General features: G+C 35.8%; 1 protein-coding gene across 1 annotated transcript; it reads left to right on the top strand.

Moving 5' to 3' along the window:
- LOC107745784 (inositol 1,4,5-trisphosphate receptor type 3-like) lies at positions 1-27154 on the top strand. Its single transcript, XM_016559768.1, has 58 exons — positions 1-363; positions 1463-1533; positions 2552-2673; positions 2873-2959; positions 4415-4573; positions 6219-6317; positions 6593-6676; positions 6833-6979; positions 7388-7483; positions 7568-7606; positions 7770-7909; positions 7997-8096; positions 8809-8969; positions 9124-9265; positions 9375-9536; positions 9706-9878; positions 10331-10450; positions 10531-10713; positions 10965-11216; positions 11676-11820; positions 11947-12091; positions 12421-12614; positions 12695-12815; positions 13351-13405; positions 13521-13686; positions 13995-14162; positions 14249-14326; positions 14882-15001; positions 15106-15228; positions 15321-15521; positions 15861-16112; positions 16327-16452; positions 16527-16652; positions 17506-17626; positions 17803-17984; positions 18583-18731; positions 18888-18996; positions 19592-19679; positions 19815-19990; positions 20075-20237; positions 20427-20575; positions 20991-21191; positions 21546-21656; positions 21741-21836; positions 21925-22026; positions 22312-22398; positions 22504-22581; positions 22757-22949; positions 23037-23159; positions 23324-23496; positions 23579-23743; positions 24548-24737; positions 24892-24975; positions 25063-25184; positions 25271-25436; positions 25620-25780; positions 25998-26159; positions 26285-27154. The coding sequence occupies exons 1-58, from the start codon at positions 272-274 to the stop codon at positions 26405-26407; spliced, it is 7923 nt and encodes a 2640-aa protein (XP_016415254.1). The 5' UTR covers positions 1-271; the 3' UTR covers positions 26408-27154.
- Positions 27155-27387: the final 233 nt, after the last annotated feature.

The raw sequence follows: 27387 nt of genomic DNA, 5'->3' as shown, positions 1-27387 counted from the left end.
CGCCGCAAAACTCCAACAACGAGTCACTTCTGCTTCTTGGACCACTGCGCTTTACATTCCCAGCTGCACATCCAAGCAGGGATTAACTTTTGCAGGTTTTCTTTCCTTTGCATTTTTTCCAGCTCTACCGGGATGCATTTATACTTCAACTGTGTGTGAAGCGCGTGCATACACCCGCTTTATTTATCAGGAAGAGTTTGTAAGAAAAGTGTCCGGGCTTTTCAAGATCAGACTGAAACATCCAGACTGCTGCGTGCTGTAAATAGCAAAGATGTCTGATTCAGCGTCCAGTTTTCTGCATGTAGGGGATATTGTCTCCCTGTATGCAGAAGGAACTGTCAATGGTTTTATAAGCACACTGGGGTAAGAGTCTTTCATTGACTTCTCTGTCTTCCTGCCTTTCTTCACCTCAGCACAAGACCCTGCACAAAATACAGCTTTTATGTTTATTTAAAAAGCAGTAAATCATAGCCATCAATGTGAAATTTCATGTCTCATCAGTTCAGTTTATTATTAAATAAAATGATTGGCATTGGAGTCTTGAGAAATCAAGCTGTTCTTTTTCTTTGCTAGTTGGTTGTACTGTGGCTTACTTTTACTCTGAGCTTTGATGTGTTTGAGTTTTTGGTTTGCAAAAAGATCGAGAGCTGCACACAGGTGTGCAGTTAAGTTACAGTGCAGTTAACAACCTAGAATCACTCAGGACTCTCATAAACTCTTTGGGTATTTTTTACACAGGTGGTTGACTAGAACTTGCTAAAATATCCGTTCAAATGGCTTCATTTGATGTCCGTTTTCCTAAATAACAGCACAATCTTGAATTTACATTTACAATGAAGCCTTTTGGTCATTGAAAGGGAGAGATCTTTTTAGTATTATTCTCACTGTATGAACTTTTCAGCCCAAAGTTTACTGTTGTTTTAACGTCAGGATGAAATAGCACCTCTGTTTTGGATTCAGGCCAGATGCAAGAACAAAAAGATGGAGACTGTCATCTTAAAAAGCAAATGTTATACAGGAATGGCTTTCTAAAACAGCATTCAGAAGTGTCCAGGGTTTTCCCTTGGGCTATTTCAGCCATTCAGGCTCACAAGTGTCTTATTGAACTGGCATGGCAACCTATAAACATGTTTTAACCTGTTTCCCAGAAACCCTCAAAGGCTGCTGTAGTTAGTTGCAGGCTAGCCTAGGGGTATTATCGAATAGGACTGCATATATAACATAACATAATTAGACCTTAAAGGCACTTTGGCAAAGCATTTGGAGCTCATTATTTAAATTATTTAGCAGGATGTCCACCAGAAGTCTGTAGAAATGAAGAAATTCATGTTCCAGGCCAGGACTGAAGCTCTTTTAGAGTTCATGACCCATAATTCTTTATGACCACTGATACTGATGTGCCTCTTGAAGGCGTTTGTAGAATTGTTTTCATTGAGATGACTTTGTGTGTTTACCTTCCCAGGCTGGTGGATGACCGTTGTGTCGTGGAGCCAGCAGGTGGAGATCTAGACAACCCTCCCAAAAAATTCAGAGGTATTTTATAGTTTTTTAAATAATCTTTCACACAGCTAAAAGTTCTTCTAGAATGATTATTACATATTGTCTTGATTCTGATTGGTAAGATACAACCTTTCATTGATAACTAGAAGTTTGTGGTCCCCAGAGAGAAATTAAAAATAAGAAGACATGTTACATTTTAGCTAAATATGCTACCTAACTAGTCTGTAATAATAAATTGAATTGCAGATTAATCATAACATATTAAGAAATACTGTATTGTTCCAGTGTTTGTCTTGTTGCAAGGCCAGTTGTTTTCTAAATGTAATGAACTAATGAAATAAATGTAATGAACTAATGAAATAAATGTAAAACTCAAATCAATTTCATGTCCATATCAACTTATTTGATAAGAAGCCATATAATAATATTCAGTATTTGTATTTGTCAGTATTTTTTTACTTAAGTTTCATTGTTCATGTTTTTAACCTAATATTTATATTTTTATTTTATTTCAGCTTTAATTTAATTAAAATGATTTTATTCGTTTCAGCTAACCATAACAACAGTGGTTCAGTCAGTCATTTCACAAATGTGAAACATGTGAAAAGTAGCATGTAAAATATGTATGGCTGGTTTTGAGTTACCTGGTATTGCTAGGTTTTACTTACTTTAGTCCTGTTGAGCAAGCTGCTATTTACGTTAGTGTTGGTTTGTTGGTAACTAACTGGGTAACCTCAAACCATAAACCCTCCAACCCATTAAGTTCAGATCTGATCTGCAGATGATACAAAAGTTTAGTTGAGATCAAATGTGAGCGAATACAAAATTATTTTGTCCCGTTTCCTGTGAAAGTCCAAAGCAAATTTTAAATATTCCTTTTATTCTTTCCCAAAGTTCAGTATTTAGAGACTTTTTTGGTCTCACAAGAACAGTGTCTACACATAAAAAAATTAAATGTATTTATTTTTAAATTGAATCACATTTTCCAAAAACAGGCACACAAACAGCTGATACAAATGTTATTTATTTATCTATTTATTTTTGGATCTAGACTGCCTCTTTAAGGTTTATCCCATGAACCGATATTCTGCCCAGAAGCAGTTCTGGAAGGCTAAACAGGCAAAGCATGAGAAGGATAAGATTGGAGACATGGTGCTTCTTCAGAAATTGCAAGTAAGTCACAAACAGTTCTATTGAATTTAGATCATCAACAGAATCCACCTTTGGTTTTTAATTACAGCTGTGAGCAAAGAGGAATCTGATGGATTCAATATGTTTGCTTGGACAAATTTCATATGATGATTGACATTTTAGCTGCTTGCAGTTCTTTGTTACTCATTTGTTTTGTTTTGTTTTTTGGCTCGAACCAAAGCATGCAGCTAATTTGGAACAAAAGCAGAATGAAACTGAGAACAAAAAGGTCCATGGGGATGTGGTAAAATATGGCAGTGTCATTCAGGTGAGAATCTGCATTTAGTAAAATGATATCTGTTAATTAGTTGCTGATGCAGTCAGTGTGATCTGATGTTTTTGGTTGTTTGTCTATAAATACATCTTGGCTGATTTTTTTTTATTTTTATAATTCACATTAGAAAGGTATATTTTTTCCCCCCAAACATTTCTTCAGGACATTATGTTACTCCATTTAATAATTATGTTAAAACTGACAAAATCAGGAGAGGTTTTGTAAGGTTATGTAAAGAAACAGCTGTCTTGTCCCGACAGATAGACCTAAGTGCAAAACCATTGAATCCCTTTTATAGAGGAGTAGAAATGTGCAGTTCTGTAATGTAAACCTTGTTTCTAGAAACAAAAGATTAAGAGTTATCCTAGTCACTCAACGTAATCATGCATTTCATTCAAGATTCAAGGTGCACCACCAACTATGGACTCTAAAAAGAGTTATTATATGACTTTTTCGCTGTAAAAAAAAAAAAAAAGTCAACATGCTTCTGTAATATGGGGACATTGGGAATTGACTGGATCTTGAAAAGTGGGTGGTTTCTTTTTTGTAAATGGCTAGACATGGTGTGTATACGACATTTGGAGCTGGGTTAGTAATATTAGCTGGAAATATTTTTGATTAAAGATAACACATACAAACATTTTGTTTCTTTGGAATAACATGCATCAATGAATCTTGCACAGTATGTGTATTAATAAACTTAAGAAAGTCACTTTTGATTTTATGTTGACTTTTGTAGACATGCTGAGTTTGTTAATGGGTCACAGCTATACCCACACATCTTTATCTAAGCAAAAAAGAAATGTGTTTCCTCCCTGGCAGTGACGTCAGTTACAGATAATTGCCTACAGCAATGCCACACTATAGGAAATAAAGCCTTTTCCTGTTACTATAGAGTATCCAAAAATAAATAGGAGCTTCCCATTTCCAGTGATTCCTGTGGGTTAAAGCCAACATGCATTTTATTTTTATTTTTTTATTGAAATAGTGTTGTTGTCTTCAGAAATGGTTGAGTAGTTTAAAGTCATCAGCTCTGTTTACTTCCATTCAGCAGGCACACAGTGGCAGCAGAGGTGCTAGCATATTATAACGTACCCATTCAAGATATTTGCAAGGTCTTTTTTTAGTCAAAAAGGAAGTACTTTCATACTAAGAAGCTCTGTAGTAGGTGCAGCGCTGTGGAAATAAGCAAACAACCACAAAGGCTGTGTGGTAAAGTGAGAGGGTGTTGTTGGCACGATGGTCTCAAGCGACTTGCATTTATAATAAGTCGGCAACAATATGATTTAAGATGCAAATGTTCAGTTAATAATTCAGTTTATTAATCAAAATCATAACAGTTCTTTCGCCAATCGCCATCCTATTTTAGAGCCTGGACTGTCCTTTTTATATTTAAGAAAGAGTTTACAGACTAAAAGTGTTTATTCTAATAAATGTTCATGTTTTCAGCTCCTGCACATGAAGAGCAACAAGTATTTGACAGTGAATAAGCGTCTCCCAGCGTTGCTGGAGAAGAACGCAATGCGTGTCACTCTTGATGGGACGGGGAATGAGGGATCCTGGCTTTTCATCCAACCTTTCTGGAAGCTCAGAGCCAATGGAGACAATGTAATTCACACATGCATATGCAAGCACACAAGAAACACAAAAGACACATAATATAAACTGTTGTGCGATATATTGCCCCAGAAATAATTGCGATAAACAATATTATTGTCATTTTAAGACCATTTTATGCCACTGAATATATATTCATAATATAAAAGCATAATAATGCAAGAAGGCCAACACACTTGCAAATGACAGCAAACTTTCAATTCTTAAGAATATTTAGATCATGGAAATTAAGTACCAAAATATTAGATACCTTAAAAAACTTGAATAAATAGTAAATAAACATTTTCTAAAAAAAAGTGCAAAGTAACAAGTAGAAAAAAGACAAATTCACAAATAACTTTTTCCGGACCTACTTTTCTGTGTAAATTAAGGGTGCACTGTATTGCTGGAAAACACAATCCCTACTTAGCAGTCAGATGTCCATATGCACAAAGGCACAGATCCCTAAACAAGGCCATATCTGCAGATGAAACTTTTTTTCTAGAAGCATTTTTTAAATTTGAACTAGCACCAACTACACCACGTTATGTTCGAGAAGCTGCAAAAGACACAGGCGCAAGTGGAATGCAAAAAACATGGTGACATTAATTGTTATGTAAATATAATGGGCAATATATTGCGTCACCAAAAATTATTGAGGTCATGTACATATATTGTGCGATAAGTCGATATATTGATTATTGCGACACTAAACTAAAATTAAAACCATTAAAAAAACATTTTCATTACTTGAAGTAAAATAAACGTTAACTGAAATAAAATATAAAAACCTTTTTATTTCAGCTAGTTTCCAAGGCAACATTTCTCATTTTAATTTATTTTAACTTTATGTAATAAAATAACTAAAACTGAAATATATACATGACGTGAAAAAACCCCACAACAAAATGACTGAAACTTAAAATTAAAACACTAAAATAAAAAAATAAAAAATTATTAATAAAAATATAATAGTATTGCTATGATACTAAAATAACACTGCTTCCCCCCCACAGCTTTTGTGATTAATGTAAAAATAATGTACTACTGTAAAAATATAAAAATGACTTAAATATTTACATTATGCAGTATTTGTTTAATTTGTGCTGAATTTAATATTTATTACTGTAATATTTTACTGTAATACATAAACATACTGTATTAATGATAGAAAAATATAAAAATGAAAAGTAACATAGAAAATAACATCCAGATGCTTTTTATGTCACAATGTAGTAAATCTTTGTAAACAAGCTCCGTTTTCTGTGTGTAAAAGGCTTTTTACATGTTTTGGGCTGCAGTATAACCTTGCATGCTTTTATGAGATTCACCTTTTATACCTATATAGATACACCTACATTTTTTTGACGGCATACATTTACCTGCACACCTAATTACATATCATAGTCTATACAAATATAGACACACATACTTAGTGCACACACAGCCCACATGCACACTCACCAAGTTGGATAAATGCATGCAAATGACCCTATACACATATAAACAGGTTTACCGAGCTAATCCGAATTGAAATGTTTGTAGATTGCTTCTCCCTTGTGTAAACTGATAGAGATGTACATATTTGCTTTTCAGATGTCTGTGGCTGTGACAGTCATATTGAACCCCTCACTGAATCGATTATACTCTATTTCAGGTGGTAGTTGGAGATAAGGTGATCCTGAATCCTGTGAATGCTGGACAGCCTCTCCATGCCAGTAGTTATGAGCTTCCCGATCACCCAGGGTGCAAAGAGGTGGGCCTGTTTGAGAAGACATGATCAGTTTACCTTGAAGTTCTTTGTCAACATGACTGTGAAGTAGACAGAGGGATTGTGGGTGATTGTAAGCAGCCCAATAGTTACATTTACTGCAAACTAGTTGTTGTCAATTTTTCTAAATGTACATGTTTTCTGAGATTAGTAATGGTTCTGTGAAGGAAAGTCAGCAAAATAAACTGAAAGTGCTGTGTGCCATTTGATAAGTGCTGTGTGCCATTTGTCTTTTTATAATGTAAGACTGCCCCCTACAGATCAATTCAGTCAACAGCAACACCAGCTGGAAGATCAGTCTGTTTATGATGTTCAGTGACCACAAAGATGAAGTCCTTAAGGGAGTAAGTGCAACGATCACATGCAAAAGTCATTATTACAAACCTGTACTGTAGTTCATGCACATCAAGTTTTATGATGTATGATGATATACATCCAAAGCCAAGGCAGTTATGTTGACATCTCATAAAAAAAGTCATATTCATGCTGTTCATGCATAGGGAGACGTGGTGAGGCTCTTCCACGCAGAACAGGAGAAGTTTCTGACCTGTGATGAGTACAAGTCTAAGCTGCATGTGTTCCTGCGCACAACTCTGCGTCAGTCTGCTACTTCAGCCACCAGCTCCAATGCATTATGGGAGGTTGAGGTAAGAGCCTCCTCATAGATCGATTTAGCAGATTTCCTGCAGTTAATGGTAGGATTTAGATTCGGATGTGTGTAGGACTATATCCTCAAAAGAGCCAAATATATTATACATAAAAATGAATTTGTATTATAATTAGAAATGTATTCAAAATAGATTAATGTTAATATTTTAACTGTTTTTAATTTCTTTGATACTTTTATTTATGTAGCATGCCATGTAGCATTTTTAGAAACCTGTTGTCTTGATCTTTTTATATGATGTGAAGTTGGAATCATGAGAGATCAATTTTAATCAATTTGAACTTTTAATAATCAATTCATCACAATTGTCTTTTTTTTTTTTTTATTCAGAGGTGGAAAGGTGCCTTCATAGTGACATAATGTTGGGTTGTTTGCTTGTTGGTTGTAGGTGGTTCACCATGATCCGTGTCGTGGAGGAGCAGGACATTGGAACAGCCTGTACCGATTCAAACACTTGGCCACAGGAAACTATCTTGCTGCTGAGGTAAATCCCTCCACATTTATAGTAATCTGATATATGGTTTAATAATATTAGAATTACTTATTTACATTAATTATTTGTGTTCAGGAGAATCCAGGTTATAAAGAAAACAGCAATGATATAGAGGTAGGTGTGACTTGTTGCTATATGGCATGGTAACACACGGAAAAACTTTCTGGTTGACATCTCACTGTAAGACTTGGATCAGGAGTTCACGAGATGTTAAAAATTCTTATGTGTTCTGAAACCTTTTCTCCCAGAAAGTCTCTGACTGGTACTATGTCCGTAGGTGGATAGTAGCCGTATAAAGAGAGGCCTAGGAGAGAGAATAAAATACAAGCTAGTTGCAGTGCCTCATGGGAATGACATCGCCTCTCTGTTTGAGCTGGACCCCACCACACTGCAGAAGACTGATTCGTTTGTGCCACGGTATTTGATTCTATCCTTTACTCTCTGTCTCTCTTTTTGTCTTGCTGCATCCTGTGGGTGCATATTCATCTTCTTGATTTCCAACAGAAATTCTTATGTTCGATTCCGTCACCTGTGCACAAACACTTGGATCCAAAGCACCAACATTCCCATCGACATCGATGAGGAGAGACCCATTCGATTAATGGTGAAAATCTTTCTCTCTACATACAGTCTGTCTTTCCGTAACTCCTTAATGTCGAGAATACTGTATATATATTTATGTCTGAAGCATTTATTTAATTTTAAAAATGGTAGAATTAAAACATAAGTTGTATGTTTTACTACAGCTTTTATTTATTTATTTATTTTTCTCTGCATTTGCTAAGTGTTGTATATCACAGTTTAATAGTTTATTAATTTTATTGCATTACCATTTACAAGTTTGGGGTTCGGTCTTGTTTTAAAAATGTTTTTGAAAGCAATCTCTTAAGCCCAGGCTACATTTATTTGATCAAAAATACAGTAAAAATAATAATTTTGTGAAATATTATTACAATTTAAATTCATTTTGTATTTTGATATATTTATCTTACTATATTTTATTTTATGTAATTTTATGTTACATTTATTTTAATACATCTAAAAATGTAATTTATACCTCTGATGGCAAAGCTGAATGTTTAATTTTTTTAGTTTTAATATGCCGATTTGGTCCTCAAGTAACATTTCTTATTTTTATCAATGTTGAAACGGTTGTGCTGATAATATTTTTGTGGAAAATACATTTATTTCAGGATTCTTTGATAAATAGAACACTCAAAAGAACCACATTTATATCTATCTATCTATCTATATATATATATATATATTTATTTTAGTATTCCCTTTCTCCTCTCTTCCTCCTCTTCTTCTGCTAGCTGGGCACCTGCCCCACCAAAGAGGATAAGGAAGCCTTTGCCATTGTCTCTGTGCCGGTCATGGAGATTAGAGATCTAGATTTTGCGAATGATGCCAGCCTCATGTTGAGCACCGTAGTCGATAAGTTCAACTCCGGTTTCCTCAGTCCTAATGACAGAAGGTAGATTTGACATGACACACAAGCACCAAACCAGAGTCTCAGCCTGAGGTTTTATGCCCTTAATAGCTGTGGTTTTTACTTCGTAAATACTTGTAAAGTAAACCTGTTGTAGAATATATTATGTCAGAGCTTCATGCACCCTCTCTATGCACAGGTATGCCGTTAAACTGCTGGAGGATGTGGTTTTCTTTGTCGTCGATCAGTTTAACAATGGCCAGCCAGCCCTGGAGGTGATGATGAACAAGCCCAACCGAGAAAGACAGAAACTTATGAGAGAGCAGAACATTCTCAAACAGGTCTGATTTTAACGATTGGAAAACTATAATGCGTCTACAGTTGAAACGTCTTTGTTGGTGAATGATCTAATCTTTTAAAGACTATCTTGCTGTGTCTTTTTCTGCTTAGATATTTGGGATCATTAAAGCCCCATTTAAACAGAGGGGCACTGAGCCGCCTCTGCTAACGTTAGATGAGCTGTCTGACCAGAAATACGCCCCCTATCAATACATGCTCAGACTGTGCTACAGGGTGCTGCGTCATTCACAAGAAGACTACCGAAAGAATCAGGTACTCCAGTCCATACTAACACAGGTGCTCAAGAATGGTTTAGAACACAGGGACATTACAAAAAGCCGTGATGTTGAATGTTGAAATTGTAGGAATGGCAACCAGACATCCTGTCACTCTAGAAAGAGCCACAAGACGGGGCATTTAGAGATGGGGATTTGTCTTACAGGAGCACATAGCCAAGCAGTTTGGAATGATGCAGTCTCAGATCGGCTATGATATTTTGGCTGAGGACACCATCACAGCCCTGCTACACAACAACCGCAAACTGCTGGAGAAACATATCACTAAAACCGAGGTGGAGACTTTCGTCAGTCTGGTTCGTAAAAACAGGGAGCCCAGGTTAGTGTTTCCATCAGATGAACCTTAAAGTTATGAATTTTGTGGGTTACAGGTCTGGAAAAGTAATGGAAATTAATACAATGTTTAAAGTTATAGACGTTTGTTTTGCTAGGGTTAAAAATGCTCATTTGGAGTGTAGTGTTAAAAGAATTGAAATTGGCTGGAAAAGTCATGAAAAGTAATTGGCCAAATTATTTGGCCTCCCTATTTCCTGCATTATTATTATTTTTAATTTTTTTGCTGTGTCAGAGTAAATGCTCTATGGTTCAACATTTGAATGCAAAAAGTTTAAGAACAAATTAGTGTTGTAATTTTACTGTTGCTCTGTAAATTATTATTATCATTATGATTGAATAATAATAATAGGAGTGGGAAAAACAGGTTTTCCTTATTTTTTTGTCCATAGCTTTTAACATGCCTGTGTCGGTAAATGTTTATGTTTTGATTTCCAGGTTTCTTGACTATCTATCAGACTTGTGTGTGTCCAATAATGTTGCGATCCCAGTAACTCAAGAGCTGATATGTAAATGTGTGCTGGATGCCAAAAACCAGGATATTCTCATGAAAACGGAGTAAGTCTACGAAAAATTGTATAATGTGTCTGTCTCGGGTTATGTGCTCATGTGAATTATTTTTGTGTGTGTTTGTGAAGGCGGCGAGCCGCTAAGGACACACAGCACACCTCTGAGTATATGGAAGAGTTTGGAGAGGAGGATGAAGTTTGGCTGATTTGGTCTGAGAAGGAGAACGAGACCCATGAGAAGAGCATTCGACAGCTTGCCCAAGAGGCCCGGCAAGGGAATGTGCATGACGAAAATGTGCTGACATATTACAGGTAATAAAAACGAGAAATAACCAGGCCTGTCAGTTGTTTAAACCCATTTTAAATATAAAGGGAATGCTGCAATAATTAAATAATCTCTTTGTGCTGTCAATTTAACTGTCAGTTGTATAGATTTGTAATGGATTGTACTAAATGAACATGTTAAATTGACAGCACATAAAGAGATTATTTCATTATTTTATTGTTGCTGGACATGAATTCTTTAAAAGTCATCTGCACTAATATATTGTTGTTTTTTTCAGGTACCAGCTCAAACTGTTTGCACGAATGTGTTTTGATCGCCAGTATCTGGCCATAGATGAGATCTCAAAGCAGCTGGATGTGGAGCTGATTTCCCTCTGCATGATGGATGAGGCTCTTCCCTTTGACCTGCGGGCGTCTTTCTGTAGACTCATGCTACATGCACACGTTGACCGAGACCCTCAGGAGCTTGTGACACCCATCAAGTTTGCTCGCTTGTGGGCCGAGATCCCCACTTCTATCAGCATCAAAGAGTGTGTTCACATACCCACACAATCACCTTATATATGACATAATATTTAAATGTTTAAATCATGCTCAGCTACACAACCATTCATCATCTATAATTTTGTAGTCTCTTAAGCTCACCCAGACTGTATTTATTTGATCAAAATTACAGTAAAAGAGTAACATTGTGAAATATTAAAACAATTTAAAATAACTGTTTTGTATTTTTAATAAATTTTAAAATGTGATTTATTCTGTGATGACAAAGCTGAATTTTCAGCAGCCATTACACCAGTCTTAAGTCACATGATCCTTCAGAAGTCATCTAATATGCTGAATAAAAGTATTAATATCTTTGGGAAAAAAATGACCCCAAACTTTTGAAGGGTAGTTTATGTAAAGACATTAAACTTTTATATTGCCGTTTATAATCACTATTTAAGCAATAAAAGGTGTGATTATGGGGTTTGCTGTTTTTGTTATAGTTATGACTCTCACTTGGACTATTCACGAGACAATAAAAAGAACAAGTTTGCCAATACAATGGCTTTTATGGAGGAGTACCTCAACAATGTTCTCATTGATGACCTACCTTTTGCCAATGAGGAGAAAAACAAGCTAACGTATGAGGTACAGTTATATATTATATATTAAAATGAAATATCAAGACGACATGCTTTAACATGTAAATGTCAGCGTTAACACTAATATTCCTAAATCACATTTACATATTTGTTTCATTTACTTTGTTTGTAGGTGGTGAGCTTGGCAAGACATCTCATCTACTTTGGGTTCTACAGTTTTTTTGAGCTTCTGAGGCTGACTCGCACTCTCCTGGGAATCGTAGACTGCACTCCGAGTAATGCTACAATCAACCCGATGTTTAGCGATGATGGCAGTGGTTAGTATTTAAAAACAAGAAAAAAACTTGTTTTAGATATAAGGTTCCATAATAATATAATTCTAAAAATGTTAAAATATTTTTGAGAAAAAAAAAAAATTATATATACAGTATATTATGAATTAAAGTGCATCTTTTTTGAGCAATTATGCAATGTGTCTGCTGAAGTCATTTGTCTCCTAACATTTAATTTAGGAACCGATATCTCCATGTTCATTTTTTTAAGTCTAGACTGTATATATTGATTATTTGTGTTACACAATGAGACAACTAAACTTCCTAGAATTCCATTGTCCAAAATGGCCAATAAAATGGTTTCATCTTCCTAGGTAAGAACGTCAGGCGCTCTATTCATGGCATGGGGCAGATGATGTCCACCATGGTGCTAAACAGGAAGCCATCCCTTTTCTCGGGCTCTGGTCGCCCTGGTGCTCTAGACAGCCAGGCCGGCAGTAAAGATAGCATTGACACACAGGACATCACCGTCATGGACACCAAACTGAAGATCCTGGAGATATTACAGGTAGATGCTGTTGAAGATGACAACAGCTTTATGCTGTCAGTGCTGGCAATATCTAAATCTCCTACTACTGGTTTGTGCAGTTCATCCTCAGTGTACGTCTGGACTATCGGCTTTCCTTCCTGCTCTCTGTCTTCAAGAAGGAGTTTGTGGATGTCTATCCTATGGGTGATGCAGATGCAACACATCATACGGAGCAGGAGGGTAATGATGTTTATGCAAATATTGAAAATGGAACTCTTGTTATTGTCAGAACCTAACTACTAATCAAATAACATTTATTGTAATAACATAATCAATTAACAATATCTAAAATTACATTATAATCAAATAACAACATAATTCTTCCATTCTTCCATGTACTAATCCCTCTACTCTATTTTTCATCTTTGTTTTTGTGTTTGTCTCAGAGCCCCGTTCTGGTGAGAATCGCAATGTTACATCATTTCTTGATTTTTATAATTAATGCATTAACGGTGTAGTCTGTAATTTTTGATGTTAAAATATTTTCTCCTATCACTTAATATGCAAGACGACTATTAGTAAGTCATTTTTACATTGAAAAACCAGTTTGATTTCTGCAACTCTATTTGATGCTGCTAGTGGCTCAGAAATTACACACTTCACCATTAATGGATGACCATTTTAAATCTAATTAAATTTAGGTTAGAGTAGTCATTTGTTTTCTGATTGTACATTTGTGTTATTTATTTATTTATTTATTTAATATTTTAAACAGCTTCCATCAACCTCCAGCACATTGGGGAACAGGCTGAAGCCATGTTTGGAATTGGGTATGTTAATGAACAATTTATTCTATTTCCACATGACTGTTCATCAAAGATATATACTAAGATATTTAGTGCTTGTGAGAGATGACCTCTCTTTGACTTTACTCTGACCGTACAGTAAAGGAAACAGCATTCTGGAAGTGGACGATGAAGGGGGACGAATGTTTCTGCGTGTTCTGGTCCACCTCATCATGCACGATTACCCCCCTTTGGTTTCGGGGGCCTTGCAGTTGCTCTTCAAGCACTTCAGTCAAAGACAGGAAGTCCTTCACACCTTTAAACAGGTTGAATGTACAGCCCACTCAAACATATACAAACAACTTTATTTTTTATTGGTAAAAAGTTGTGCCAAGACACCTCCAGGTAAAACATCTGCAAGTAATGCACATCCCCAAATGTGCAAAATGTAAATTAACACCGGTGCAGACCATAAAATGTACATTTTATTGCTCATCTGCATGTGGCAAATCAGTATTCCAGTGGCACAAAATGAAAAAGTACTTTTGCAATGCAAGATGCAAATGCAATCACTTTTGTAAAGATAAAAATAGTTGATGTCAGTTTTTCATCTCGCTATGTTTGTTCTCCTCAGGTCCAGCTTCTCATTTCAGTTCAGGATGTGGACAACTACAAGCACATAAAACGAGATCTGGATCTTCTGCGCACCATGGTGGAGAAGTCTGAGCTTTGGGTCATTAAAAAAAGTAGCTCTGGGGGAGATGGGAAGAAAGACAAGAAAGACAAAAAAGAGGCTGCTCCTGTGAGTCATGCACTGGGACATGTGGGATTATGAATAACAAGATAATTAGGTGAAAGACGCTCATTTTTGTTTTCTTTTTCATGCAGGCATCTCCAGAGGAGGAGTCAGATACAAAGAAACAGAAGGTTGAAAAGAGCAATGAAAGCTACCAGAATGTCAAAGAGGTGATGTTTTTGCATATGTTCTTAGTGTATTTGTCTGTTGTTCAGTAATATATTAAAAGTTTGAGATCGTAAATTGCACTACTGTTCGAAAGTTTGTGGACAGTAAGATTTGTTTTTTTTAAGAAATTAATATTTTTATTCAGCAAGAATGTATTAAATTGATCAAAAGTGACAGTAGACTTTTATAATGTTGCAAAGGATTTATATTGCAAATAAATGCTTTTGAACTTAATATTCATCAAAGAATCCTGTAAAAAAAATGGATCATGGTTTCTGCAAAAATATTAAGCATGTTTTCAACAGCAGTATACGAATAAGCAAATTAGAATGATTTTGATACATCTTTCAAAAACATAAAAAAAATCTAACTGACCTCAAACTTTTGAACGGTATATTATGATAATTAAAGTTATACATTTTTTGTATACACGTATAAGCATTTGATATATTTTGTTTTCAATGTACAGCATATATAAATGTGTAGATGGATGGAAACTTGGTAAATGAACAAACCAATATTTTTTGTGACAATTGAATCTTTTCTCTGATCTCCAGATTCTAGAGCGTTTGAATAAAATGTGCAGCTCAGGTGTATTTAAGAAACAACAAAGGCTATTGAAGAACATGGGTGCCCACAAAGTAATGCTTGACCTGTTGCAGATCTCCTATGATCGGGTTTGTGTTTTTTTTAAAAGCAGATAAAATCTGTGGTAGATGTGAAGCATGGTCTTTGGCTTGTCCCTCACTAAACACATGATTTTTATTTATTTTTTTTACAGAATGACACCAAAATGCATGAGATCATCAAGTACACGCACCTGTTCCTACAGAAGTTCTGCACTGGGAATCTGGAGAATCAAAACCTCCTCCATAAACACCTCAACCTCTTTCTCACCCCTGGGGTGAGTGCAAAGCATGATGCTTAAAATAGCCTAAGATGCTTATCATGTTTGCATTGGGTTCTCTTTTCTGGTTTTTGTTTTGTCTCTCTCAGCTCCTAGAGGCAGAAACAATGCAGCACATTTTCAGTAATAATTACCAGCTCTGTTCTGAGATCAGCGAGTCTGTGCTGCATCATTTTATCCATTGTCTGGCCACACATGGCCGCCACATTCAGTACCTCATCTTTCTGCACACCATCATTAAGGCCGAGGGGAAATATGTCAAGAAATGTCAAGACATGATCATGACAGAGGTTTGTTATTGTGATCGAAATAAAGTAACCTTGTTTTATTGAACAGCATATATTCATTTTAACCATTTGTAATCATTTTAAGAAATAGTGTATAACTACTTTAATTAAGATCTTAAATATCAAAGTGCTAAATTGAGATATATTATGGGATATATTTGTAGGTTTTTCTATTTAGTATATGGTTGGTGTTAATGTTTTATAAGATTTTTTTTGCATTTTATGATATTTATTGGTAATTATATAATGAAATCAAGGAAATGTCCATTCAATTGATGGTATATACAGTGTAAAAGACATTAGCATGACCTGTGTCAGATGACATCTTTTTTTCTCCATTAGCTTACAAGTGCGGGTGATGATGTGGTCGTCTTCTACAATGATGACACCTCATTTGACACCATGGTGGAACTGATGACACAGTCTAGGGAAGGGGTGAAGGACGACAGCCCTCTCCGGTACCATATTTCTCTGGTAGAGCTGCTGGCTGCATGTGCGGAGGGCAAAAACGTCTACACTGAGATCAAGTGCACATCTCTGCTGCCCCTGGAGGACATGGTGAAAGTAATCACACATGAAGACTGCATCACAGAGGTAATCAGATGATGGATGGTAAACATGAAATGAAAGCGCTTATTCTTAAACAATGTGTCATGTTTCTTTTTTCCACTTATCCTGAAAGATTATGTTCAGCCTCCCTATATTTGTTTGTTACAAGAGCCAGTTAATTGATTAAATTACATGAGCATTTATAGCATGAACGTGTTTGGGGATATCAAAAAATTTAGGAGTCTCCTCTGTCATGCAGGTGAAAATTGCATATGTAAACTTTGTGAACCACTGCTATGTAGACACAGAAGTGGAGATGAAAGAGATCTACACCAGTAACCACATCTGGAAGCTGTTTGACAACTTCACTGTAGATATGGCTAGGGTGAGTCCGCTGTACCACTGACGCCGTGTGGAAGAATAAAGAGTTTCATTAACTTGGTTTATTTGTAATTCCAGGTGTGCTCCAACCGTGAGAAGCGCATGTCAGACCCTGTGCTGGAGAAGTATGTGATTCAAGTGGTTTTAGACACTATAAATGCCTTCTTCAGCTCTCCCTTCTCAGAGAACAGCACAAGCACAGAGGTGAGGCATCAATAGTCTTTCAGAGTCTTATTTCTGGTCTCTGCCACATCAGCCTTTATTCATTGTGAATAGCACAGATCTTTGGATTGAACCTTTTCTCTTGTGTTAATTAAAGAATTGCTGCATTTTAGAAATTTAGTGAAACAAAACTACAAAAACTAACATTTTAGTCAAAGGAACTGACAAAAAACATTTAGAATATGTTCCAAGTGAATACACTTCTGTTCAAAAGTTTGGGGAAGATTTTTTTTTAATGTTTTTGATAGAAGTTCATTTATTGGATCAAATTACAGTAAAACAATAATATTGTGAAATATTAATACAATTTCAAATAACTTTTTTGTATACTGTATATGTGAATATATTATAAAATGACATTTATTCTTGTGATGGCAAAGCTGAATTTTCAGCACTCATAACTCTCGTGTCACATGATCCTTCAGAAATAATTCTAATATGCTGATTTGGTGCTCAAGAAGCATTTCTTATTATCAGTGCTTAATACAGTTGTGATACATTTTTGATTAAAAAAATAAAAAAAAAAAAAAAAAAAGTTTTGTAACAATGTAAAAGCCTTTACTTTCACTTTTGATCAATGTAATGCCTTTGCTGAATAATAAAAAAAAAACCTTAATGACCTCAAACTTTTGAACAGAAGTGTAAATCTGAATATATGAGTTATTTTTTAGAGAAGAAGATAACTTTACAGGAGGAATAATACAATGAATATTATAGCTGTTATATAACGTCTATCATATCACATAACAAATGCTTTTCCGATTTCATAAGTTCACATTTAATTCTCCAGGTTTCTCTTCTCCCTCTCATTTTCTCTTTCTTTTGTCTCATTCAGACTCATCACACCATTGTAAAGCAGCTGCTACAGTCTACTATGCGTCTGTTAGATTGTCCCTGGCTACAGCCTCAACAAAAAGTCCAAGTAGAGTCCTGCATCAGAACTCTGGCAGTGACAAGTAGGTCAACTTGCTTTCTAAGAAAATAGATGCATTCTAAGTGATAAAAAAAAGTTAAAGTTAAAAAAAATTATTTTACAGGCCTAAAATGTGGCAAGAGTTTCAGTTCTCATATACAATAAAGGTTTTTGAAGTACGACCAGACAACTTATTTGTTTACCTGACTGTCCCCACAGCAAAGAGTCGCTCCATCCCTCTGCCGTTAGAGTTGGAGAATCACGTTAATATAATGTTAAGTCACAGTAATGCCCTCACACTGTCCCGCTCCAGTCACAGCAACAAAAGCCTGTCACGTCTCACACGGGCTGCTGCTCCCACCAACCCCTGGGACTACAAAAACATCATTGAGAAACTACAGGTGCCTATATGCATGTGTGTGTGTGTATCTGAAAAAGAATGCATATTTAATCTCCTTTTAGATTTTGGAGTCAAGTGACTATTAAAAAAGGTGTTTGTCAAAAATACTGTGACTGTCTTACACAACTTGTGCATGACACTCCAGGACTGTAACATATGTCCCAATACAGACTTAAATAGTTTGTTTGTTTGAGTGTTATTTCTATCAATAATAATGTATACAGTACATGTAGTGTATTAATGTTTGTGTAACACTGTTCTGTTAGGATATCATTAACACACTGGAGGATCGTGTGATGCCGTTGGTTAATGCAGAGCTGTCAGTGCTCGTGGATGTGCTGCACCAGCCTGAGCTGTTGTTCTTGGAAGGCACAGATGCTCGATCACGCTGTGAATCAGGAGGCTTCAGTGACTATTAAAAAAGGTGTTTGTCAAAAATACTGTGACTGTCTTACACAACTTGTGCATGACACTCCAGGACTGTAACATATGTCCCAATACAGACTTAAATAGTTTGTTTGTTTGAGTGTTATTTCTATCAATAATAATGTATACAGTACATGTAGTGTATTAATGTTTGTGTAACACTGTTCTGTTAGGATATCATTAACACACTGGAGGATCGTGTGATGCCGTTGGTTAATGCAGAGCTGTCAGTGCTCGTGGATGTGTTGCACCAGCCTGAGCTGTTGTTCTTGGAAGGCACAGATGCTCGATCTCGCTGTGAATCAGGAGGCTTCATATCTAAGTGAGTCACTTCTGTCTAAACTGGGACTTTTACCATAAAACTTTCAGCATGCATGTTGTGGCTCAGTCAGATAAACACATAATTTATGTTGCATAATGCTATATTACTATTTGTGAGGGTGCGTCATCATCACCTCACTCTTTTAACTTTGTGCAGATTGATCCAGCACACAAAAGCCCTCATGAATTCAGATGAGAAGCTCTGTATCAAAGTCCTCAGAACTCTACAGGAAATGCTCATTCGTGAGCTGGACTTTGATGAGAAGGTGAGATTAGATAATATTTTTAATATCACCATGTAATCAAACAATTTCCAATTCAAATGTAAATGATCAAATTAACATATTAACTGTATGAAGTAAAAAGAAATCTATTTTTACATTCTAAATATTTAGCTTTCTAAAAATTGTAACACATGCCATTTTAAAAATTCAAAAATATATTCTTAGTTTTAACTTAATATTCTAAAGGTATATTCTAAATAATACATATTAAATATGAATATAATAATCAGAATACAAAGTCACATTCTGTTCTAAGGTGTATTCCTAAATCATCAGAAACATTTTAGAAACATGAAATTGTTGTTTTTTACATGGAGAAAAACTTCATTCGTGGGATTGCGTAACCTGAAGTTTATCCATTATTTTTACAAAATGAGGAAATTAATTTACAGTGTGTCACAGATGCTGTGGACAGTTGTATTTAACCTAGAATATTGCTTGGTGTTATTTCCAGAGTAAAAAGAAACTTCTGGAAATGTCTTTTAATGCCAAAAGTTTTATTTTTGGGTGGGTTAGTTTGGGTTCTTTGGTAATTGTAATTGATTTAATGTAACAATGATATTGCTGTCTTTTGCAGGGCTTTGCCTTAAGAAAGGTGTTGCTCCAGAACTACCTCTACAACAACAAAAAGAACATAAAAGCAGAGCTTGTTGATCATGGAGGAGGTAATTTTTAAATTACTGATGAAAAATCATAGAATAATTAAGGAATATCACGCAAACTGGTTTGACTGATTTTGTAATTGCTAACCGGATCAGCACAAAACATTCTTTGTGGTGTGTGTGTGTGTGTATGTTCAGGTGGAGAGGGAGAGAGAGACTGGCTGGCAGTTGCAGCATTACAGTGTCGTCTGGACAAAGAAGGTGGCACCAAACTCTTCATAGACCTCATAACCAGCTCTAAGAATGAGAAGATCTTTCAGGAGAGCATTCAGTTCGCCATCTGTCTGCTGGAAGGAGGCAACACAGAGATCCAGGTGGGGTAACAGCTTCCGTAACTATATAGCTTTATAATCAAGGAAAAGTACCCATATATATAAATCGGTTCTTGTTTATAATAGAACTCCTTCTACAAACTCATGATGGGAGACAACAAGTCGGAGAAGTTTTTTAAAGTACTAAATGACCGCATGAAGAACGCTCAGCTGGACATCAAATCCACAATCTCTGTCAATGTGGGGGAAATGAGCAATAAAGCCAAAGACGACAAAGATCTTGACACAGGTAATTTGTAAAAAGTGTATGAAGTGCACTCTTGCTTCATCTTAAAACAGACATTGTGAAAGGAAAGGGACAAAATGATTTTGTTATTAAATGAAGTTATGGTACATCTTATATATTTAGTATACATTTCTAATAAATTAAACAGTTCAATCTACATTCATTGCTGACTCTAACAGTGGTTTCCTATAGGTGCAGGGCCTTCCTTTGGCCAACCTGAGCAGCCACCTCAACCTGAGCAGCAGGAAGAGGATACAGAAATGGGCCCCTCTGTCACCATCATGAAACCCATTCTGCGCTTTTTACAGCTGCTCTGTGAGAACCACAATCACGATCTTCAGGTCTGAACAACCCTAGATTAACAATCAGCTTAGGATCAGCTATGATGATCATGTCATCTAGCATGATTTGAGAATGATCAGGGCTTCAGTGGACCTTAAAAAAACCTTAAAAAGTCTTAATTCATCCTTTCACAAATCAAGACCTTAAAAAGGTCTTAAATCAGAGCAGAGAGTCTTACATTTAAGTCATGGTATTAAATGTTGCATGCACTGCAAAAAATGTATTTAATTAATTTCTTCCTCTGTATTTTTGTCTTGTTTTCCAACGCAAATATCTAAAAATTCTTAAATCAAGATACATTTATTGGAGATGCAAGTTGAAGATATGAAGTTTTCTTTTTCTGAGAAATTGAACAAATATAATTTATTATATTATTGTCTGTTCATTTAATAAATTTCATGTTCTTTGCCCTAGAATTTTCTTCGCTGTCAGAGCAATAAAGCAAATTATAACTTGGTTTGTGAGACACTCCAATTTCTGGACATCATGTGCGGCAGCACGACAGGAGGGCTGGGTCTGCTGGGCCTTTATATCAATGAGAACAATGTGGAGCTGATCACACAGACCCTGGAGACCCTCACAGAGTACTGCCAAGGACCATGCCACGAGAACCAGGTGAGTTTATCAATTACTAATACTGGCATTATTTTAACGAAATCATTTTTGGCCATAGATGCTTTTAATCCATGGCTGAGAATTTACTTTAAGTACTAAAGTACTTAATTATAAAATGAATCCTTAGGAGACTCAGAAATAGAGAATCAGGAAACACCAGATTCCGATAGATCTTCACTTGCCAACTATTATAAAGCACACAAGCTGATATCTATTATAAAAACAAAGTGTTTTCTTTTCAAAAGATTTTTGTTGACAGAGCCTAATTAACTGGCAACGCTTGTTTTAGTTTTTTTTTTAATTCAGGAAAAAATTTAATTAATGAAATTCTAATTGATTTTTGTCTGTCTGAAGACATGCATTGTCTCTCATGAGTGCAACGGTATTGACATAATCACAGCCTTGATTCTGAATGACATCAGTCCTCTCTGTCGTTACCGTATGGAGCTGGTGCTGCAGCTCAAGGTGAGGATACAGTTTTGACACAGAGGCTCTACTTTAATCATAAATAAATCATGTTCATCGTTACTTATATGTGATTATTGTCAGGACAATGCCTCTAAGCTCTTGCTCGCTTTGATGGAGAGTCGTCATGACAGTGAGAATGCAGAGAGGATCCTGTTTAACCTTCGACCCCGGGAACTGGTCAGTTTTGCTGTGTCTTGTGTATTATGTGTATGAAGTGTAACAGTAGTATTTTGACATTACTGAGTACTGTATTGTATGTCTTCAGGTGGAGGTGATAAAAAAGGCTTACCAGCAAGAGGCTGAAAATGAGGAGGGAGAAGTTTCACCACTTGAAGTTGGACACAACATCTACATCCTGGGATTACAGGTGGACCACTGCATCATAAAGATATACTTTTGTATTTGGAGAATTGGTTTTCACAACTGCTACCGATTATTTTTATTTAGTTTGATTTTCTGTCCAATACCTGATAATACGATTTTTAATAGTTTTAATTGTATTTTAACACAACAATCAATAAACAACCAATAGACTACAACAATGAAAACATAATATGCATATTGTTGTTGTTGTTATTATTATTATTATTATTATTATTATTATTGGCAGTTTGGTTGCAAAGACCTTTTTTCTTTTTTTTCTTTTTTGCAGCTTGCCCGGCACAACAAAATGCTCCTCACACTGCTTAAACCACAGAAGAAGACAAAAGAGGAAGGAGAGGAAAGCATCTCTTCTATGGTAACTTGTGAATTTTTCTTTTAGGACTAGGAGCACATTTTCAATATTTCCTAGAACATGCATACAGTATGTAAGACATTACATTTTTGCTTGTGTTTATTGCAGCTCAACTTGAACAAGCAGCAGGAGGAGCAACAGGAGGATCCATTAGAGTACTATGACCGTCAAACGGCTCAGATTGAGGTAATAAAAAATAATAATTTCTCTTTGTGTGTTGTAATCTATGCTGCTATACTAATTTCTGCTCTACTAATGTCTCCATACAGAATATAAAATAAATGTTGTGGCTAATGTAATTAAAATTCATCTGAAATTTTGAGAAGTTGTGAAATAATTTCCATTGGCATGTCACATGCAGATTGTGCGGGAGGACCGTAGCATGGAGCAGATAGTGTTTCCTGTTCACCCCATCTGTGAGTTCCTTACGGAGGAGTCAAAGATCCGTGTGTTTGCCACCACAGAGCAGGACGAGCAGGGCAGCAAGGTCACACACTTCTTCGAGCAGACCTCTTTCCTGCACAATGAAATGGAATGGCAGAAAAAACTTCGAAGTAAGTATTGGGCCTAGGGTGTTGTGGCTTAGTGAGTTCAAACTGCTACAAATATGTCCTTAACACAGGTTTATTGTGATGTTTTAGGCATGCCAGTGCTGTACTGGTTCTCTCGTCGAATGTCTCTCTGGGGCACTATATCATTCAATCTGGCTGTGTTCGTCAATCTTATCATCGCTTTGTTCTACCCACATGACTCTGGTCATTCTGGTATGTTTATGTGTGCATTATCTGTTGGTAACTTTAGTGTATTAATTGTATTATATTAATAAATGCTACATTTACCATCAGTTTCAAAGCACACAATTATGGACCAACAGTTGGCTTTCTAAATTGCTTTTCCATGTAGTTTTAACAGTCTCTTGTGCTTCCAGGTAGCATCGATGCTTCGTTGTTGCTTATGCTGTTCTGGTGTTTCGCTGGACTGGCTGTTTTGGGCCTGTTATCAAAGCGCTATGGGTTCCAGTCCCTCACTGTCGCCATCACCCTGCGCTGCATCTATCACTTCGGCATTGGGCCATCTCTCATCCTGCTAGGGGCTCTCAATGTAAGTCCTGCATACCATAATACTGTATGTTTGCTTAAATAAAAACGAATGGATTTAATTCAGAATTTCTCTTTTTAACCAGCTGATCAATAAGATAGTGTTCGTGGTGAGCTTTGTGGGGAACAACGGCACCTTCATCATGGGCTACAAAGCCATGGTGATGGATGTGGAGTTCCTGTACCACTTGGCCTATGTGCTAACCAGCACGCTGGGGCTTTTTGTCCACGAGCTCTTCTACAGCATATTGGTGGGTGTTAAAAATTGTATTTAATCACTCTTACACTACCTACTGATTAAACTTATTGTTTTGTTTTCATTTAAAAAAAAAAAAAAAAAAATTAATACTTTAATTCAGCAGGGTTGCATTAAAAGTGTTACATTGTTGCAAAACATTTCAAATAAATGCTGTTTTTTTTAAATTTCAATACATAAAATGTCCTGGGAAAAAATGCAGTTTACACCAAAATATTAAGCAAGTACAACTGTCATGATTTTACACCACATTCAACATTTTAATAATAAATAATTGAGTACAAAATCAGCATATTAGAATAATTTCTGAAGGATCATGTGACACTGAAGACTGGTGTAATGACTTTAAATTCAGCTTTGGCATCACAGGAATAAATTTGATTTTAAAATATATTAAAATATAATTTTTTTAAATAATATTTCACAATATTGTTATTTTTACTGTGTTTTGATGAAATAAATCCAGCCTTGGTGAGATTTCTTCCAATAACATTTAAAAATCGACAAATCGACCCCAAGCTTTTGTTCGGTAGTGTATACTGTAGCTTTTTAATTGTTTACTTTTTGCATTTCTGCAATGTTTTAATCCTCAATATTGTAAATTTGCCACAAAACTTTTGCCAAGCACCAAATGCCATTAAAAGGATTTTTTGGTGAATAAATAAAACTGAGATACTGTACTCGCCAGTGAAAATATAATAGTTTTTAAACAAATTGAGAAACGGTGACGTGATTTTGTAGGACTGAAAGACATGCATATTCTGCTAATCATTTCTCACTTCTCTTTTACCCCCTTTAGCTGTTTGATCTGATCTACCGTGAGGAGACGCTCTTTAATGTCATCAAGAGTGTGACGCGTAACGGCCGCTCTATTCTCCTCACTGCTGTCTTGGCCATCATCCTGGTCTACCTGTTCTCCATCGTGGGCTTTCTTTTCCTCAGGAATGACTTCATCATGGAAGTTGACCGGCTTGCTAGCGTAGATACAGGTAAATTGCATACACCTCTGTTCATCTTTGTTTCTTAGTTTTTTGGCAGAAAGCCATCAAATCCAGCGTTTATGATAAATTTGAATTACAGTATACCATTTATTATTCATTGATGACAATTTGACAGGCTTAATGGCGTTTCTTGTCCTATAAGCAGGTACAGATAACTCTATGAGCAGCTGCAGTGCAGATGGAGTGGAGTGCACAGAGGAAACTGGGTTGGTTGCACCATCAGAGGGTGAGTTTAGCATTAAAAACAATGTTTAATATTATTGTATTGGAATCAGAACTCGGCTGTGAATGTTTTTTTTTAATGTCTTTGCAGAAGAAGAGGACAACACAGAGAGAGCATGTGACACTCTTCTAATGTGCATCGTTACGGTGCTGAATCATGGGCTGAGGAACGGAGGAGGTGTGGGAGATGTCCTGCGTAGACCCTCTAAAAATGTATGGAGACCTACAGCCTAATAGAAATGTGCACATATATGAATACAAAACCTAACCAAACTGATACAATGTTGTTCAACTTACAGGAGCCTTTGTTCCCTGGTCGTGTGGTGTACGACCTTCTCTTCTACTTCATAGTCATCATCATTGTTCTCAACTTGATTTTTGGTGTGATTATTGACACCTTTGCTGACCTGCGTAGTGAAAAACAAAAGAAAGAGGAGATACTGAAGTCCACCTGTTTCATTTGTGGTACGAAATCAGATTTGAATATCTTTTAAAATGTCAATTTATTCCTGTGATGGCAAAGCTTAATATTCTGCGGCCATTACGCCAGTTTTATTATTATTAATTATTCTTGTAAATGTTGAAAAAAGTTGTGCTGTTTATTTTTGTAGAAACTTTTTGTATTGATCTGTATTTGTATTTCAACAGGTCTTGAGAGGGACAAGTTTGATAATAAGACTGTGTCCTTTGAGGAACACATTAAATTTGAGCATAACATCTGGCACTACCTCTATTTCATTGTGCTGGTACGGGAGAAAAACAGGACCGATTACACTGGCCCAGAGAGCTACGTGGCCCTTATGATAAAGGTAAATGAAATTTTTTTAATGTTTTGACATTTTCAAATTTTATGTATTGACGGCAATTACCAGCGTTATTTCAGTATTATTTATATACTGTTGTAGTATTTATTAATACTTTGAATTGAACCTTTTAGTTTAGTTCTAGTATCTTTAATTTATTTAATTCATTCTTGCTTCACCTTCCAATGGGTTTTTATTCTGTCTTGTTGTCACCTCTTATTAGAATAAGAACCTGGATTGGTTCCCACGCATGCAGGCCATGTCTCTGGTTGTAACTGAGGGAGATGGAGAACAGAATGAGATGAGGAACCTGCAGGATCGTCTCACCTCCACCATGAAAGTGGTCACGCAACTCACAAGCCAGTTATCAGAGCTGAAAGAACAGGTACATTTATCAATGTCAACACTGTTTGTCCAGCATTAATAATGCTGGTATATTAAAATGAATGAATTTCTCAGATTTTATATTCTCAAGTATATAAAATCATGGTTGTGTATTTGTTCATTTAGATGACCGAGCAGAGGAAAAGAAGGCAGAGGATGGGTTTTGTGGATGTTCAGTCTGGCTCAAACCCTGGGATGCCTCTGCCTCCTAGTGCTGCTGGAGGAAATCTTCAGGTCTTCAAGCCCTAATTTCTCCAAATAACCTTGCATTGACTTTGTAGAAGCAATAATGTAATCCTGTGATGCTGGTGTACTTTCCCGCTGTGGAAAAGTTGTGTTCAACGGATAGACGGATTGGATCTACACTCACAAAAGCACTACTGACTAAATAGTCATTCTTTGAGTGGCCTTTGATTTCCTGCATGGTTTTAGTATTCACAAATTTTATATATTTATAGTATGTAACGTTTTTATTTTTTTATTAATTTTTTTAAGAGCAGCTTTTGGTTAAGATATTTGAAAGCTTGATGCCGTGGCTTGATATGATTGTGAGATGATTTAGGAAACATGATGGGGAATATCATGACCAATCTTACGATGAACTAGGAAATGCTAATGTCACTATAGTTGAATCTGCGGAGTATTAATGGCATAATGTATAGAAGTGTGTTTAAAGTTCATATAGCTTTAATTTAAAAGTCAAAGTGCCTAAAAATGACTCATAACTTTAGAACATAACTTTTGCTCAGGAAAATAAAACGTTCCTTATTTATCTTATCTATCACAAAAGAACGCAGTTTAAAGTGAGGACATGCTGATCGTGGTTTTAATAGACATAATGCATGCCTATCTATGTATGTGTCTATTGAATTATTTATTGTGCGACCAGGGCTAATACTGTTGATATCAAAGAAATAATTATCAATTTATTGCTATTTATTGCTGATATGTTGAAATGAAGAGCCTCACCAGCTTTGCACAAAATAAAACATTTGATTATTTGACGTCTTGTCAATATTATTAAACGCATTACTACGATTTTACTATAATGTTACACAAATCAATGGGAATTGTATTAAATTTAAATATAATCGCAATGACTTTATTTAAAAATAAAATAAAATAAATATCTTCCAAATTAAAGAGTAATCAGTCGCGTGAATAATAGCGCAGTTCTGTCAATTGATTTATCTTGTGTGAGATTACGTCCCGCTGTCACGCACACTTCA

Source organism: Sinocyclocheilus rhinocerous, unplaced genomic scaffold (genome assembly GCF_001515625.1).
Source record: "Sinocyclocheilus rhinocerous isolate Xijiao unplaced genomic scaffold, SAMN03320098_v1.1 scaffold558, whole genome shotgun sequence".
NCBI classification, from domain to species: Eukaryota; Metazoa; Chordata; class Actinopteri; order Cypriniformes; family Cyprinidae; genus Sinocyclocheilus; species Sinocyclocheilus rhinocerous.
This window is presented reverse-complemented; position numbering and strand designations above follow the sequence as displayed.

Excerpts from the sequence above, each read along its gene's own strand:
- LOC107745784 (XM_016559768.1), top strand. The coding sequence starts at position 272 with ATGTCTGATTCAGCGTCCAGTTTTCTGCATGTAGGGGATATTGTCTCC. Across the intron at positions 9,879-10,330 it reads CGTAAAAACAGGGAGCCCAG|GTTTCTTGACTATCTATCAG; the intron begins GTTAGTGTTTCC and ends TTTGATTTCCAG. Across the intron at positions 12,092-12,420 it reads GTTTAGCGATGATGGCAGTG|GTAAGAACGTCAGGCGCTCT; the intron begins GTTAGTATTTAA and ends TCATCTTCCTAG.